The sequence below is a fragment of the Chionomys nivalis genome, chromosome 9, assembly GCF_950005125.1.
Source record: "Chionomys nivalis chromosome 9, mChiNiv1.1, whole genome shotgun sequence".
NCBI lineage: Eukaryota > Metazoa > Chordata > Mammalia > Rodentia > Cricetidae > Chionomys > Chionomys nivalis.
In genome coordinates, this window is record NC_080094.1 from 30,475,201 (window position 1) to 30,491,507 (window position 16,307).

The window sequence follows — 16,307 nt, forward strand, 5'->3', positions numbered from 1 at the left end:
CAGAGGTTAAGAGGACCAAGGTCCAATTCCCAGTATCCACCTGGTAGCTCACAACTGTCTGTAACCCCAGTTCAGGAGATTCTGACACCCTCTGAAGGTACCAAGGAAACACAGGATAGGGAGGCAAAGGAGGACCAGAACTTTAAGGTCACCCTTAGCTACATAGCAAGTTCAAGGCTCACCTGGGTTACTAGAAGGAGAAGAGAAGCAGCAGCAGGTAGAGGATGGGGAAAGAGGGAAGGAGGGAAGGGAAAAGGAGAGGATATATTGATAAAGGGGAAAATATATCAAGAAGACAACTGTACTCTCACAATTTCACAAAGTAAACATTTCTAACCTAGACATAAAGGGCCATGCAATACACTAATCAGTACTCTGTTCTCACCAAGAGATCAGCCACAGATCCACAAAGGAGCTTCAGACTCAATAGACATCTGCAGGTATACTAGTTACTCTTCTATTGCCATATAAAACACTATTACAAAAGCAACTTATAAAAGAAAATTGTTTAATTTGGGCTTGTGGTTTCCAGGGTTATATCCATGGTGGCAGCACAAGGAAGAATATGACAGCAGGAGTAGCTAAGAGGTTTCATCTTGATCCACAAGGAGAAGGCAGAGACAGGGGAGGGAGGAAGGGAGAGGGAGGGAGCGGGAGGGAAAGAGACTGGGGATGGCACAAGATTTTTGGAACCTCAAAGCTCTCCTCTTGTGACATATCTCCTCCAACAAGGCCATACTCATACTCCTAATCCTTTCCAAACAGTTCTACCAACTGGGGACCAAGTATTCAAATATATGAGCCTAAAGAGCTAATCTCATTCAAACCACCACAGCACACAAGTAACAATTGAAATAATTGCTTACATTCTGTCAGATCACAATAGGAAAAAGCCCTAGAAACCAACAGCAAGAGAAATTATGCAAACACATAGAGATGGAATAATAAACTTTAGAACAATTATTGAGATATTGAAAAAATATAGACTAAAAGACTTCCTATAATAAAATGAAAATGTAAGCACTATAACAAAATCTGAGGGACAGAGCAAAAGTAATTATAAGAGAGAAGTGTATAGATATTAATGTCTATATTAAAATAAAATCAGAGTCTGATATCTTACGCAGTCTGACTGACTAAGATAACTCAGGCAGTAAATGCAGTGCAGCCAAGGCCGATGACCTACATTCAATCCGTACGGCCCACACGATAAAAGGAGAGAAGTGACTCCTGCAAGCTGTCCTCCAACCTCCACACATGTGCAGACACGCATACTGCCCCCCACTCACATTAAATAAACAAACAAATGCCATTAAAAAAACAAAGATATCTCAAAAATATAATCTAATGATGCATCTCAAGGACTTAGAAAACCAGAAACAATCCAAACCTCAATTCAGAAGGAAATGATAACCATTAGAACAGAAATTAGTAATATTTTACAGATCGATACAATAATAAAAAGTCTCCATCCAAAGGAAAAAAAATCTAGGACCAGATTGATTCACTTCTTAGTCATTCAAGAACATTAAAGAAGTAACATTAATGCTCTTCTAAGTATTCTGTAAGGTAGAAAAGAATGCTCTAAATTAATTCAATAAACAATTATTACATTGACACCAAAATCAGATACGATTTTAATAAAAACACATACGAGAAAGTTAAAGACCAATATCTTGATGATTATGATTCAATAAAATATTTGCAAAACAAAATGTAATAACATATTTAAAACATCAACTCTCACAATCAAGTTGACTTCATTCTAGGAATACAGTTTGGTTCAATATATGGGAATCCAAATATGTCACACAACAGATAAAACCAAAGCCAAAAATCACACGATCATCTACACAGTTCCAGAAAAATGCCTTTGGCAAAGCTTAACACCTTTCCATGATAAAGTCTTTGAAGAAATAAGATACAGAAAGACCATGTGTGTGCAGTGCTGGGGAGGCCAGAAGAGGGTGTTGGAGCTCCCGAACTGAAGTTACAGATGGTTGTGAGCTGTCATGTGAGTTCCAGGCACCAAACCCAGGTCCTCTGCAAGAGCGGAAGTGCTCTCCACCACCAAGCCGTCTCTCCAGCCCTAAGTGTTTTATTTTTAAAACAATAAAAAAATTAAAATGGATAACTAAGGGAACTACACTAGAAAGGACAAAATGGATTCAAATAAATTGGGAGAGCAGAGGCTGTATAAATAATATCAGGAATTAATAAATCCAAAAGAAACCCTGACAATTTAGGGGCTGTTCTAAAAGTGAGGTTGAAAAGGCCAATTAGACAGAAAAGTCTAATTGAAGGAGGAGGTGAAAAGATGGATGGATGACTTTAAGAAAGGAAATAACGACAACATGGAAAAAGAAAACTCTCATGGAAGCCAAGTCCCCACAAGCATCTAGGCAGAAAGTCTAAGGAGAGCATTTGCCTAAGAGGTCCAAAGAGCAGCACAGGCCAGAAGGACCAATGAGCAGCCAAGGAGACCTCAAGGAGAGTAAGTGCCAGTGGTGCCATCCTGGGCAGAGCTGAAATTCCATGAGGAGACTGAAATAAGAATAGCTGATTCCAAATGAAGAGTAAGGGTGAAGCCAATACAGAAGGATCTAAGAAATCAGCCTGGGATGCAGCTGAAGCAACTTCTCAGCAGGAAAAGAAAATGGCACCTAAACTAACTCCCACCCACCCCCGTCCATTTTAGGTTGCTTCTTCTGTGATAAAGGAGAGCTGGAATCTTGCAGGTTTGGAACCAAATTATCTGGACCTGTTTCTAGTTCCTCCTCCTGCAAAAACACTTGCCATTCATTGCCCATCTCTGTGTTTGAGTAAGCATCCTTGTGACTCTCGGGTAAACCCATTTAAGAATGAACAATCAGATCCCTTAGCTTTGACTAGCCCAAAGGCCAAGGATGTCATTACAGGACATCTGATCCACAGCACTGAGTTTCCCACGTCACTGTGCCCTACCCACATGACGTTTCCACCAATGTATCTGAAAATGCTTTTATTCATAACTTTCGTCTTTCTGTTACTGTGGAACCTTCATGAAGCTGTTATCACATCAGGCCATCCTGTTTGGAGTAGTCTGTGTCTCTGAGCCACGGACACCCATCTTTAGCTTCAGAATAAGGTATATTTTATTATTTTGCTGTGAGGCCTGGGTTTGTGCATTGACAGGGCATTTCTGTCTAAGAGAAGCTGAGTACTTTTCCATAGCTACTACAAAACACATTTTTGTAAAACTAGTTTTGTGATGTTTGTTTTTCTCTTGACTGCCAAATATTTTTCATAGACTTAAATCATCAATCAATAAAAAAAAAATCTCTTTCCTTGTGAAGTTAAATACATACACACACACTCATAAAACTATACCCCAGCCATGCTAATATTTTTTCCATCTTCAATACAAAATTTTTACGTCTGATTCCAAAAGACACAGTTTATTAAGACCCATGAGGAGATAAAGAGGCTTCCAGGTGCCTCTCCCAGGTCTTTGGCTGAGTGAGCCGTGTGGCCCTGGAGGTCAGAAAACACCAGAGATCAAGCCAGCTACAGCGGGAGAAGGCTGGTGGCCCAGCACAGAAGAGCTGGCTTCACGCCGGGCATGCACAACACTGCCTTTCCCTTTGTTTGCTGCCATGTACCAAGACTGTGTTTTTAGTAAATTACTTCCTCTGCTTCTTTGCTCAGATTAAATTTGGTCCATGATAGTTTAAGAGTTGTCAAAATAAAAACACATTTGTGAGCAGAGCGAACTCGGGGGCGACCCCCACGTAATGGGTGCAGCCCACTGACAGCCAATTTAATCAAGGGGGAATTCAGAGTATTCATAGAGAGCAATTGATTTTCAAGAGAAAAGTCAGCAGGATCAAACAGCCAGTTGGGAGGAAAATCCCTTGAATCACCCCCATTGCTGTGTTTGCTACCAACCAACTCCTGCCTCCATATAGTGTAATGGCCAAATTACTGTAATTATCCCCCAGCACAAGTGGTATATCAACATTATTTTAAACATGGATTTTTTTGCATAATCTTTCATTATTATCATCCAGCCTCCCATTTGAAAATGGAAAACAACAACAAACTGTGATGTAGCCCCCAAAGAAGAAAGGTCACCAGAGAGAACAAATCAAAGGGTTATTTACATGTGAATATACTGAGATGTGTTTTACAGTCAAATACACTCTTGAAATTCATTAAATGTTTGCTCCCCTGCTTCATAAATATGGGCGAAAGAGACATCACCTACTGGGAAAATAATCCCAGCACATAATGATCATAAGGAATATAAATAAAGCCACTCTCCTTTCAAAGACCTCCAGGCCCCGTATCAAAGCGTTTGTGTTTCTGCCATTGTGAAATGAACCGACCGCTGGAGAGTCCTATCACAGGTTGGTTCCCAGGGCTGAAAGGGGGAGTGGAATGCGGACCCCCTTCATCTTGCTCTCTCTAAAAATAATGGATTCTTAAGCAGCTGCCATCGTTTGTGGCCGCCGTTGTTTTTGAAATCCTGCAAAGGGTTTAGAAGGCAGCGCTGGAATGAAGATAGAAAATCAGTAACAGGTTTTTGCTAAATAACCAAAAGGCCCACCCAGCGGGCTTGGGGCACTGGCCCTGGCTGCTTAGCTCTAGATTTCAGCTCTGCCTCGTAGTCCTCCTGGTCTGTTACAAAACCTGAAGATGTAACCCGGAGATCCTCTTGCAAGAGCCTGAACTGTCTGTCCATCTTGAGGACAACTTGGCCCACGCACAGGTCCAGTACCATTTGCTTGTTTTCTAGACATTTCTATGTGCCACTGTCACATACATTATTCCGGAAAATCGAAGTTGGAAGCAGAATAAGCCTTGGAGATGAGAGTAACATCATTGTTGTTGTTGTCATTGTTATTATTGACCTTCATATGCAAAGATGCTATTCGCTGGCAAAAGACTAACAATAATAAATAAATAAACTTTTTAAAAGGACAGAATTTAGGACTGGAGGTTCAACAGCTCAATACTGAGCATTTGCCTGGCGTGCACAGAGCTTTGAGTTCAAGCCAGAACACTACAAGTCATTTAAAATGTGAGAGAGAGAGAGAGAGAGAGAGAGAGAGAGAGAGAGAGAGAAAGAGAGAGAAAGAGAGAGAGAGAATTCTTAGGGAAATAAATTTCAGCTGACATATTAAACTTGTATACACATTGCATAGAGCAGCCAACTGCAGCCACCGCTAGGTTTGCTATGGTCATAGCCTAGCAGCCTTGGCCATGAGGCATCAGAGAATCATACTGCCAGACCCTAGGGAAATAGAAGGTGGGGGGAGAAAGGGACCCAGATGCTGATGGTAAGAACTAGAGTTTGAGACTGGTCAGGTAGACAGGGAACCCACAGCAGCAGCTCTTACAGTGCCCTGGCTACAGGCTGCAGGGCTTTATATGATGGCGTCTAAGAAGAGGCAGTGGGACACCTGGTCACGTGGAATGAACTCACCATTTAATAGGTTAAATGAAGGTGCTGTGGTGAGCCCTATTCTACTATGAATGGTGTCCTTGTAAGAAGAAGACATTGAACATGGACCAACGGCAGGTGGAGGGAGAGGGAGTGGGGACAGGACGGACACCACCATATGAAGGCATTGGGAGAAGATGGCCATCAGCAAGCCAAGAAGAGAGGCCTCAGAGGAAACCTGCTAAGAGACCTTGATCTAGGAGGACTTGAGGCCTTGGAACTGGGAGATAAATTGTTGTTATTTAACTTGTTACTGACACCATTGGGAGGATTCCGAGACAAGATGCATCTCGTTTACAGTGCTTTGTTTTTAATACAAAATCCTGGAAAACCCCCAGTTAAAGCACTACAGGTAACTGAAGTCCAGGTTGTGCATGAAAGGGCAGGAAGGTTGCTGTGTTCTGCACACGAGAATCTCGCACACACCTGAAATCTGGGTGAAGAACCAAGGACATAAGAATGGAACTGGGAATAGAAAGTGGAGCCTTAGGAAGGCTGGGAACAGACTGGAGGATATTTAATATGCAAGAAGGTGGTAAAGCACTTTATTGGGTTTTTTGTTTGTTTGTTTGTTTGTTTGGTGTTTTTTTGGTTATCAGTTTTTAGTTTGTTTGCTTTTTAGTTTTTGCTTTTGTATTTTTTTCAGCTCCAGTACATACAAAGTAAGTTGAGAAAAGCAGCAGAAATAAATTCAAATGAAATTAAATATGACAAAAACATTTCCTGGCAGCAAGAGTGATATGTTTGATAATTTTAAAGGCAATGCTGCTTTTTGACATAGGGTGTTTTTGAAAAAAAAATTTATTTTGAATGGCCTTTTAACATATAATAAGCGACACTTCTCCTGGATGGCTTGGTTACAGGGAGCTATGCTAATTATCTTTTTGAAAGGCCACAATTCTGTAATATAAAATAAAATCTCTCCCTGCCAAGGAGCACATCAAATTCTACACGGATTTTTGTAAGGTGGGCCCCGGGTGTGTAATGAGATTTACAAGTCTGAACCTTGCGGGGGTCTTACCAAACAGAGATCTGTGCTGCCTGGAACACACCGGCCTACATGACGAACAAAAGTTGTTTTATTTGGGCTTGTCTTTTTTTTTTTTTTTTTTTAAAGCCATTAAACCGGGTGATGCCAATACAGCTGTGGAAATGCAGGCTGTGCCCTATTTTGCCTTATGCATCATCAAGAAAATTGCCAGCTCAGTTCTGATTTCGCAATCTTTATTGTGGTGGTGCAACTAACAAAAGCCACAGCTTGATTTGCAGACACCACAGGGGCCAGCGGTGGGGCCAACTGGAAGGAAAGACAGCTTTGAGCTTTGAGCCTTTTTGCTGTGGCTAAAGGAGAATATGCAACAACGACCATGCATGTGGAACACCTTGAAGAGGTTTTGCACATCTTCAGAGGCTTAACATTTAAGAGGTTCTTCTAAAATAAGTTCTCCACTAAACAAAAGCAATAAATACAACTTTTACTAGTTTTTTTGTTGTTGTTGTTTTGGTTTGTTTTTTGTTTGTTTGTTTGTTTGTTTTTTGTTTGTTTTTTTTTTTTTCGAGACGGGTTTTTCTGTAGCTTTGGAGCCTGTCCTGGAACTCCCTTTGTAGCCCAGGCTGGCCTCAAACTCACAGAGATCCGCCTGCCTCTGCCTCCCGAGTGCTGGGATTAAAGGCATGCGCCACCACCGCCCGGCACTAGTTTTCTTTATAGTAGTTCAAAAATCTATATCCTTAGAACTCACTCACCCCAGTCAACCCTGTTATAGCCTCAAGGCTGCTTAGCACACACAAACCAAAATTTACTAATGCATCATAGGTTATATAGATACAAACAGTGCCCTTAAGGGGATAGGCACAGTCAATGCGTGTGTATGTAAGTACTCTGGTGTACACAGCTAAGCTTTTTAGACTCAGTGGACACTTATAAGGCTGACATGATGGACAGTGGGCTCATCAAAGAACCAGAGAAGGAAGGCTCCTATATTATATGAAGAAAACTAAGTTTTACTATTTTTCTGCTTGGCCGGGTTGAGGCTGCTGTGAAATTCAAATTTTTCCCAACTGTGAGGGAAAGGGAGTCAGAGATCTACGAAGAGAGAACACAGGAAAAGGACCGAGGAGGAAGGGACAAGGGAAGGAACCAATAAGATGCGCATTACCAATGACCACAGTGGACTGCTGGCACTCAGTCCTCCACCTAATGGGCAAGGGACCTGGGGGGTCTGAACCTCCATCTAGTCTGTTGTGTGTGAGATAAATGCTTTCACGATTGCTACAAAGAGAATGGATGGATGGTTTGATCCCTCAGAAACGGATCTGGAGTCACAGATAGAAAGACAGTAATTGATATGGGAGTTCTGAGGGATGACCTGAGTCAGAGGGCAGGGACTTGATTCGGGGAGCAGGGATTGCCTGCAATGCTCACTTCCTAGCTCTTCTAGCTTGCAACTTGACAGGGCAGCATGTCTTTCCATAGCTCTAGACAGGCCTGACGATACAGGGGTAAAGATGCCAGCAGAAAAAAAGTTGTTCAAATTATGTGTCTTCACACATGTGCAGACGTACAATCAAGTTTGAGGGTATGGGTTGGACACTGGTAAACCACTAAAGAAATCTCTTATTAAACAGCTTGCTGACACGAAAAATCCTGATTCTATATGTAGTGAAACTTACTGGTTACGGAGGTATTCAGTCTACATCTACTCTAGATCTCTTTTCGCCTGATAAATGTTTATGCCCTAGATGCACAGGTATATAAAATATATAAGTAAATTAAACATTTACCAATAATGAATCATAAAAATTATTTGACACCAGTTATTAGATAAACATGTAATTTTACCATTTTAGAGCATGGATGTAGGCACTTCGACATGTTCATGAATGTGCACAAGCACTGTGGAGGTTAGAGGAAAATGCTGGATGTCTTTGTAGATGGAAGTTTCTATCCTGGCTGGTCCTGCAGCCATTCAGTCTCAAAGAAACACACAGAGGCTTATATTAACTATAAACTGTTTGACCTATTGGCTCAGGCTTATTATTAACTAGCTCTTACAACTTAAATTAACCATAATTTTTAATCTATGTTTAGTCACATAGCTTGGTACCTTTTCTCAGTAAGGCATTCTCATCTTGTTTCCTCTGTGTCTAGCTGGTGATTACAACTCTATCTATCTTCTTCCCAGAATTCTTCTAGTCTGGTTGCCCCACCTATGCTTTGTGCCTGGCTACTAGCCAATCAGCATTTTATTAAACCAATATGAATGACAAATATTTACAGTGTCCAAGAGCATTATCCCACAGCATTTTTCCTTTTTTTTATTTTTAGCAAGAACCCTGAATCTAATCACTTTTGTTTAACTTTTTTCCTGACCATTACTCATAATAACTTGTAACCAACACTCTAAACAAAGACAAACATCTATAATGCATTTTTTTTGGGAATATTGGTGTAGTTTTCTAGGCTACTTCCTGATGGCTAGGGGTGCTGATAATCTTATGGGGACCTAAAGAAAATTTAGGACCATGGTCATGTCCTGACTAGAGTATTCTGTTAGACTGGATCATCTCAGCCACCAGTCTTGATGCTGTTCTAGATGTAGAACTCAGAGGAAACTACAACAGAGGTGCTCTGAAATGTTGGATCATCTGGGCCATCCATTTCCATTGAAGATTTTTCAGGGGTTCTTCCTTGATCAAACTTTATTTTTCTTAGCCCAGAATGAATTCACAGCCTCTCATTTCCTGTGCACACAAAAGCAAAACCTCTTCTCCAAAGTAACATATCTTTTGACTTAAATTTTGAAGTCAAGGCATTTTCAAAATATGTAGATTGAATTAACCCAGCAGCATTTAAAATCAAATGTCTTTTAGCAGCTGCTGCTCCTTCCTCAGCTGTCATACATTTCAAAAACAGCACAATCACATACAGGATCCAGATTCCCTGTGTATTTTTCATCTTTACGTGGATTTTTTTTACTCTGTTTTTTTTTTTTTTTTTTAATTTTTAGTTCTTTGAGACAGGGTTTCTCTGTGTATCTCTGGCTGCCCAGGAACTAACTCTGTAGACCAGGTTGGCCTCAAACTCACAGAGATCTGCCTGCTTCTGCCTCCCAAGTGCTGGGATTAAAGGTATGCACCATCATGTCTGACTACACTATTTCTTTTTTTTAAGGACTTTTTATATCCTTTTTCTTTTCTATCCCAAGCCTATGTATAATTTTAAAAACACTGTAAATCATTTAGAGGTTTTTTTCCCCATCTGAATCTGTCTTTACTGCATATCTTTAACTTTTTCTGACCACATGAGTCTTTAATCTGCTAAATGGCATGGCTAGGATTAAAGCTGCATCTTTGGCAGCTGGCTTCATCCCATTTCTTAGCTTTCTGAGAGTCTAGCGTCATGGTGGAGGTACTGGTGGGAGCCACATTTATTGCCACAACTCTGCAAAATTCCTAGGTTCATTCCACCACCAAGAAGCATGCCACTGATTGCTTGTAAATACCATTTAAGTGTTTGGTGGTGGGGCCTCTTAAAAGAACTGCAAGATTTTTGCTGCTAACACTGAATCAGGAAACCTCTCTTGAAGGAAACAGAGCCTACCTGAGAAAAGATAGCTACCAAGAAGCTGCAGATGACTCCTGTTTTTGTGGGTTTAGAATCACTTTTTTTTTAAGCTTTCTTAGGCTTTATGTGGATATACGTTGCCGAATGTTGGGCACCATTATAGAGATGGAAGTTTCTGTCCTGCCTGGTCCCATAACTGTTCAGTCCAGATACAGAAATTATATTAATTACAACATTCTTTGGCCAATGGCTCAGGCATATTCCTAGCTAGCTCTTACATCCTAAATTAACCCATTTCCATTCATCTATGTATTGCCACAAGGTTGTGGCTTACTGGTAATGCTCTGGCATCTTTCTCCTTTGGCGACTATATGGTATCTCTTCAACTCTGCCCTCTCTCTCTCTCTCTCTCTCTCTCTCTCTCTCTCTCTCTAACTCTGTTCGGATTTCCTACCTGGCTTTATTCTGCTAAGCCATTGGCTGAAACAGCTTTATTCATCAACCAATAAAAGCAACACATATAGAGAAGGAAATCCCACATCATGTCATTCTCAATTATTCCTCATCTTTTTTTTTTTCCTATTGAGACAGGGTCTCTCGCTGAACTTGGAGCTCCTCGCTTATTCAGCTGAACTGGCTGGCCAACAAAGCCTAGGGACCTTTCTTTCCCTACCTCCTCAGCATTGGAATTGCAGGAGCATGCTACCATGCCAGGTTTTTTAAGGTGCTGGGAATCAAATTCAGGTCCTCATGTTTATGTGATAAGACATTACTGGTTGAGCCATTCTCCAGTCCAATTTTAATATTTTTTAATTAATTTATTATTTATTTTTCACATACCAATCCCAGTTCCCCCCTTCTCCCACTTCGCCCATCCCCACCCACCTCCCATCTGCAATTTTAAGAGGAAAGGAAATTTGCATGCTAATTAGATACATGTTATTTACTTTTATGTTAAGAATTATGTCTTGGCAAAATATTTGACACTGAAGCAGTAGACCATGACCAACATTTTCAGAGGTGACTAAGGTTTTGGTTGTGCAATTAAATGCTGAGGATGCTGCTTCCCATAAGGGTATAATACAAAATGGCAGCAGTATGCCTAGGACTATCTTATTAACTGTTGGACATTCTATCTTAGTCTCAAGCCAAGATTAATTTTATGATTTTCAGTGTGGTATATATACTTGTGAGTGTAGGTGCCCACACACGTTGGGGGCAAAGGTCGGCTATCTGGTACCTCCTTTGATCACTTTCCACTTTTGAAACAAGGTTTCTCTATGAATGAACCTAAAGCTCATTGATTTGGCTAGATTTTTCTGGCCAATGAGCTTGAGAGATCTGTCTATCTCTGCCCCTATCCAACTCTGGAGTTACAGGAATCATTTAATATTTTTTTAATTAAATTCAAGCCAGCAACTCAAACAGCAATTTTTAAAACCAATTGTTTGAACACAATTCAATCAAAGATATACTAATTTGATACTTAACAGACTGTAGAATCTTAATCAAAAAGTATTAAAAGTTTAAAAACATTAAAAGCTCCACTCCTATTTTATATATAAAGCAAAACACTGCAATTCATAACACTCTCAGGAAACATTCCTCAGCACATGGTGTGAAAGGTTGAGCACTGTAAACTGTACATGTTATATGTTCAGAACAGTGAAGTCACATGATATGACACAGGTGGGCATCTTGGAGTCATTACACAATTGCTTCTGAATTGATTTTTGGTCACTAACCATTAAAAAGCCTTTGATTGTTGCCAAAATTTTATAACCCTTACATTCAGACCCCACTGGGGTTCTGACCCATAGTTTTAGAAACTGTGACTTGCCAGGCAGTGGTGGCGCACGCCTTTCATCCCGGCACTCTGGATCTCTGTGAGCTCGAGGCCAACCTGGTCTACAAGGGCTAGTTCTGGGATAGCTAGGACTGTTACACAGAGCAGTCCTGTCTTGGTGTAGGGGGACGAACCTGTGACTAAAGAAACAGGTTGGGCTGGGCTGAGAGTGTAACTCAGTGGTAGACTACTTGCCTGGCATGCAAGTGCCTGAACTTGACACCCAGATTGTTACTTTGCCCAGATGCAGAGAGGTAAATAAGAGGCTGGACTGTGCTTTTGAGACAGTTCCTGATGAAATTTATAAACCTTGGACAAGCTTGCGCAGAGACAAAATGGAGAGAGCTGCACCTGCCCTGACTCTTTGGCATCAAGCTATGAGGATAAAATGAGGTAATGATTATTAACATCCTTTGGAAGGAAAAACCACTGTCCTTCATAGCTTTTACTGTCAGCTTGACACAACCTAGCATCACTTCGGAAGAGGGGACCTCAGCAGAGTAATTGCCCAGATCAAACTGGCCTGTGGCCATGTTTGTAAGAGATTGACTTGATTAATGATTAATGTGGGATGGGCCAGCCCACGGTGGGGAGCACCATCCCTAGGCAAGTGAGTCCTGGCTATATGAGAAAGCCAGCTGAGCGGGAGAGAAAGCTGGTGAGCAGCGTTCCTCCATGGTTTTAGGCTCCTGCCCTGACTTCCCTTACTACTGGATCATGACCCGGAAGTGTGAGCCAGATCAACCCTTTCCTCACCAAGCTGCTTTTGTCACGGCATCGAGAAAGTAACTAGAACAATCACCAAACAGAATACGAGATATAAACTATAACAAACTACAAACTGCAATGATGTGTGCTCATTTAAAACACAAATCTCGGTCCATGTTTTTGAGAAATTGTATTTCCGTAAAAGACTTTCACCAGAGTAACAAAACCCGAACAGGTCACGGCTCATTTTCAGTCTTCTCTGGAGCTTCCTCTGTTGATGTGATGAAAAGATGGCTGTGGAATTTGTTGATGGCTCTGCCCGGTTATAATGAGCTGCTGAGGACCTACGACTCTATCCCTGAGGTATTGCAAGTCTACAATGGAAGCTCCCTGGTAACAATTTCACAAAGAATCATTTTTGTGTCAGTGAACAGAAAACCAATTTTCAAAAATAAACACCCTGTGATAGGTAACACGTTTCCCTACTTCCTTTGCTTGCCACCCTGTCCTAGAGCAAATGGTTTTAAGAAATAGGCTGAAGGAGGTAATGAGAAGCCAGCTGCCTGCCCTTCCTGTCTCCACAGACTTTTGCTACGCAGAGCCATAATAGATAATGTATAGATGTTTCAGGCCCAGAGTTCAGCTAAACTCTGACTCTCCTCCCCCTACTCCAGTAAAATTTCCGAGACAGGAATTTTCCATTCATTCTATATAAGGAACAGCAGTAGAGTCAGGAAGACTCAGCCTCAGGAAGGGTCTATAGCTTTCTAATTTGTTTGGTTTGATTTGGCTTGTTGTTTTTTTTTTTTTTTTTTTTTTTTTTTTGATACAGGGTTTCTCTGTTTAACATCTTGGGCTGTCCTGGAACTTTCTCTGTAGACCAGGCTGGCCTCGAACTCACAGAGATCCGCCTGCTTCTGCCCCCTGACTGCTGGGTTTAAAGACGTGCTCCACCACATCCAGCTGTTTTGTTTTGTTCTTTTTAATGATAGCACAGAAAACAGGAAAAAAAAAATGTATGCTTGCCACTGAGCTAAGTGCATCACAATTCCAATATTTACTCCTCCTGCCCATTCCTTGACTGGGTATTATTTGTATCTCTCCTTTGTACATGAGAACACGAGCCGCAGCAAGGCTCCTGTTTGGTGCCGCCTTCAAAGAAGACTTCTAGCACTGGAAAGCATCTGTGACAACTTCTGGCTCAGGACTGTCTTATGTGTTTAAGTGTTCCTCCAGAACATTCTTTCCCCAAGAGCCTGGGGAGGGCACCGTTCACCACGCAACAGTAAGGACTCGAGTCTCACTTTCAGGAAGGGCGCTGTTGTCAGTACCAAAGGGAAGAGCCTTTCCACGGAGGGTTTCACTGTTCCGTGTGATGAGTGTGCACCGTCAGGACATGTGCATCCACTGTCTAGTGTTTGGTTTGCCCACTGAAGGGGCAAGGTTGTCTAAAGTGACACCTGGGACTGGAACACCAAGTCCTGTGCCACCAACCATACGGCTCCTCTTCCTATTTTTGAACAACCTTACTAAAACCCTGCCTGTTATAGGAAGTAGTACAATTTTTTTAAAAAAAAATCATGATTTCAAAGAGTGACTGAATGGTCAATCATAAAGAAACAATGGCCACTATTATCAATGTTCACTGCTCACTAAATTCATTCAAGACATGGACACCAAGTATAGCGTTTTACACGCCATACCTCAGTGAAAATCTACAACTCCTGCCCGATGGCAGTTTTCCTCACCCTATGGGGAACCCAGAAAAGAGAACTGAACTGACACACCTAAGCTCGCCTGCCTGTTTTTATCTATCTTAAAGAACCTTATCTATCCATAAGAACCTACTTAACCATGAAGCTATCAGCAGAGATTACCTCATTTTACTTCATGAAATACTGACACAGACAATATTTCAAAATTCATTTTATGGCTCGAGGTTAAGAGCTTGTATTGTTCCTGCAGAGGACCTGAGTTCAGTTTCCAGCATCCATTTGGTGGCTCACAATGACCTGTGACCCCAGCTCCAGGGGATCTGATACCCTCTTAATTACATACACAGACACACACATACACACACTCACACAGTATATACCCATACAGACATACGCACTTAAATATAAATTGAAAATTGATGATATTTCATATATGCAAAAATCAGTTGTACAAACTCAAAATGACCACTTGCAATACACTCATGCTACAGAGGGTTTGCCCAAAGACATAAACACAGAAATACTTATTGTAAAGATCAAAGTTTAAAAGTATACAGAATCTTCAAGCTTGTTTGCTTTTTATACATTTAAATTTTTAAGCACTGGGGATTTAACCCAGGGAACCTAGTCCATATGAGACCAATGATCTGCCACTAAGATATTTTCCTAGTCCCTTGAATTCTTAAAGTTATTTATTATATTCTGGTGTTCTCTCTCTCTCTCTCTCTCTCTCTCTCTCTCTCTCTCTCACACACACACACACACACACACACAGAGAGAGAGAGAGAGAGAGAGAGAGAGAGAGAGAGAGAGAGAGAGACTAAACTGGCACTAGCGATGTAGCCCAGAGGTAGAGCTCTTAGTCAACATGCATAAAGCTCCAAACCTGATCCCCAGCAACAAAAATAAAAATCTAAAATGCTAACAATTATCTCACTGTAACTTATACATCAATGACCATTCTGTAAGCAAACACCCTGAATTTGGAAACTTTTAGCTTTAAAGGAACCATGTTTAGTTATGGCTGTGCAGGTTTGTCCCTGGACCCACAGATTTCACAAAGATGCCAATAACCATGTGGATGTACTCCATAAAAGGGACTTGGAAAGGACTTAAGATGCCCTTTCCGTGAATAGCACAGTTGTGTGTAAAATGTGTACTGACTTTTCTGGTATGTCCTGGGACAGCCACCGTACCTTGGCTTTCTTGCAAACTTGATTCTCTTGATGGTTCCAGAAGATCGTCAGGATGTGGGACACAGAACCCATGGAAAGGGCCCAGGTCGAAACACTCGTGCAGCAGGGGCAAGTTCACGCTGGAGCACACGCTCATGAACCCGACGGCCTTGCCTTCCACCTGCAACACCAGAACACAGCCACCTATCAGACTTAAGATCTGCCGAGAGTTCTTGGCATGTGGCCCGCTGGGAGCGTGGGGACACTCTTGTGTTATTTAAGGGTGGAAGGGTCTTCCAGTAACTCTTGTGTCCCGTGCAATGCATAGAATACAGAACATGCTCAAAGGCATATCCAACAAGTGACCACTGGGGATGCTCTTAGCGGTTGGGAAGTAACTTAGGGAGTCGCCAGAGTGTCCCTGAGGAGACCCAGGAAAGCTACCCCTGACCTCTTTCTGAACCGCTCCCTGCACCTCACCTATTCCACTCCCTCTGCCAGCCAGTGGGTTGGAGTTTGGTCTTTTGGAGTGCGTGTGTATGTGTGGGTGAAAGTGATGCGGGTGGGGTGTATTTGCTGTTCTTTTTGTTCCCCCATAAGCCCTGACCTCTTAGACACTTTTCTCCATTCTGTCCTTCCCCACCCATCAATCACAGCTCTTTGTAAAGTGGGTTGTTCCTAACCCATCCCATAAACCCCAACTTAGAGAACAGTCACAATCCGGGACTCCTTAATAGGGGAAACTCTTCTACATCTCTTGATACACTTATTTATCACTTGACTGGTCGTGGAGAAGTGAAGAAAGGCTGTT

General features: G+C 41.7%; 1 protein-coding gene across 1 annotated transcript in view; it reads right to left on the reverse strand.

Annotated features, from left to right (window-relative positions):
• The window catches only part of Cfap61 (cilia and flagella associated protein 61), a 250,959-nt gene that overhangs the window by 198,975 nt on the left and 35,677 nt on the right, over window positions 1–16,307 (reverse strand). Inside the window, exon 7 of the mRNA XM_057780855.1 lies at window positions 15,518–15,677. Coding sequence (XP_057636838.1) covers window positions 15,518–15,677 — 160 coding nt within the window. The remainder of the gene's footprint in view (window positions 1–15,517; window positions 15,678–16,307) is intronic.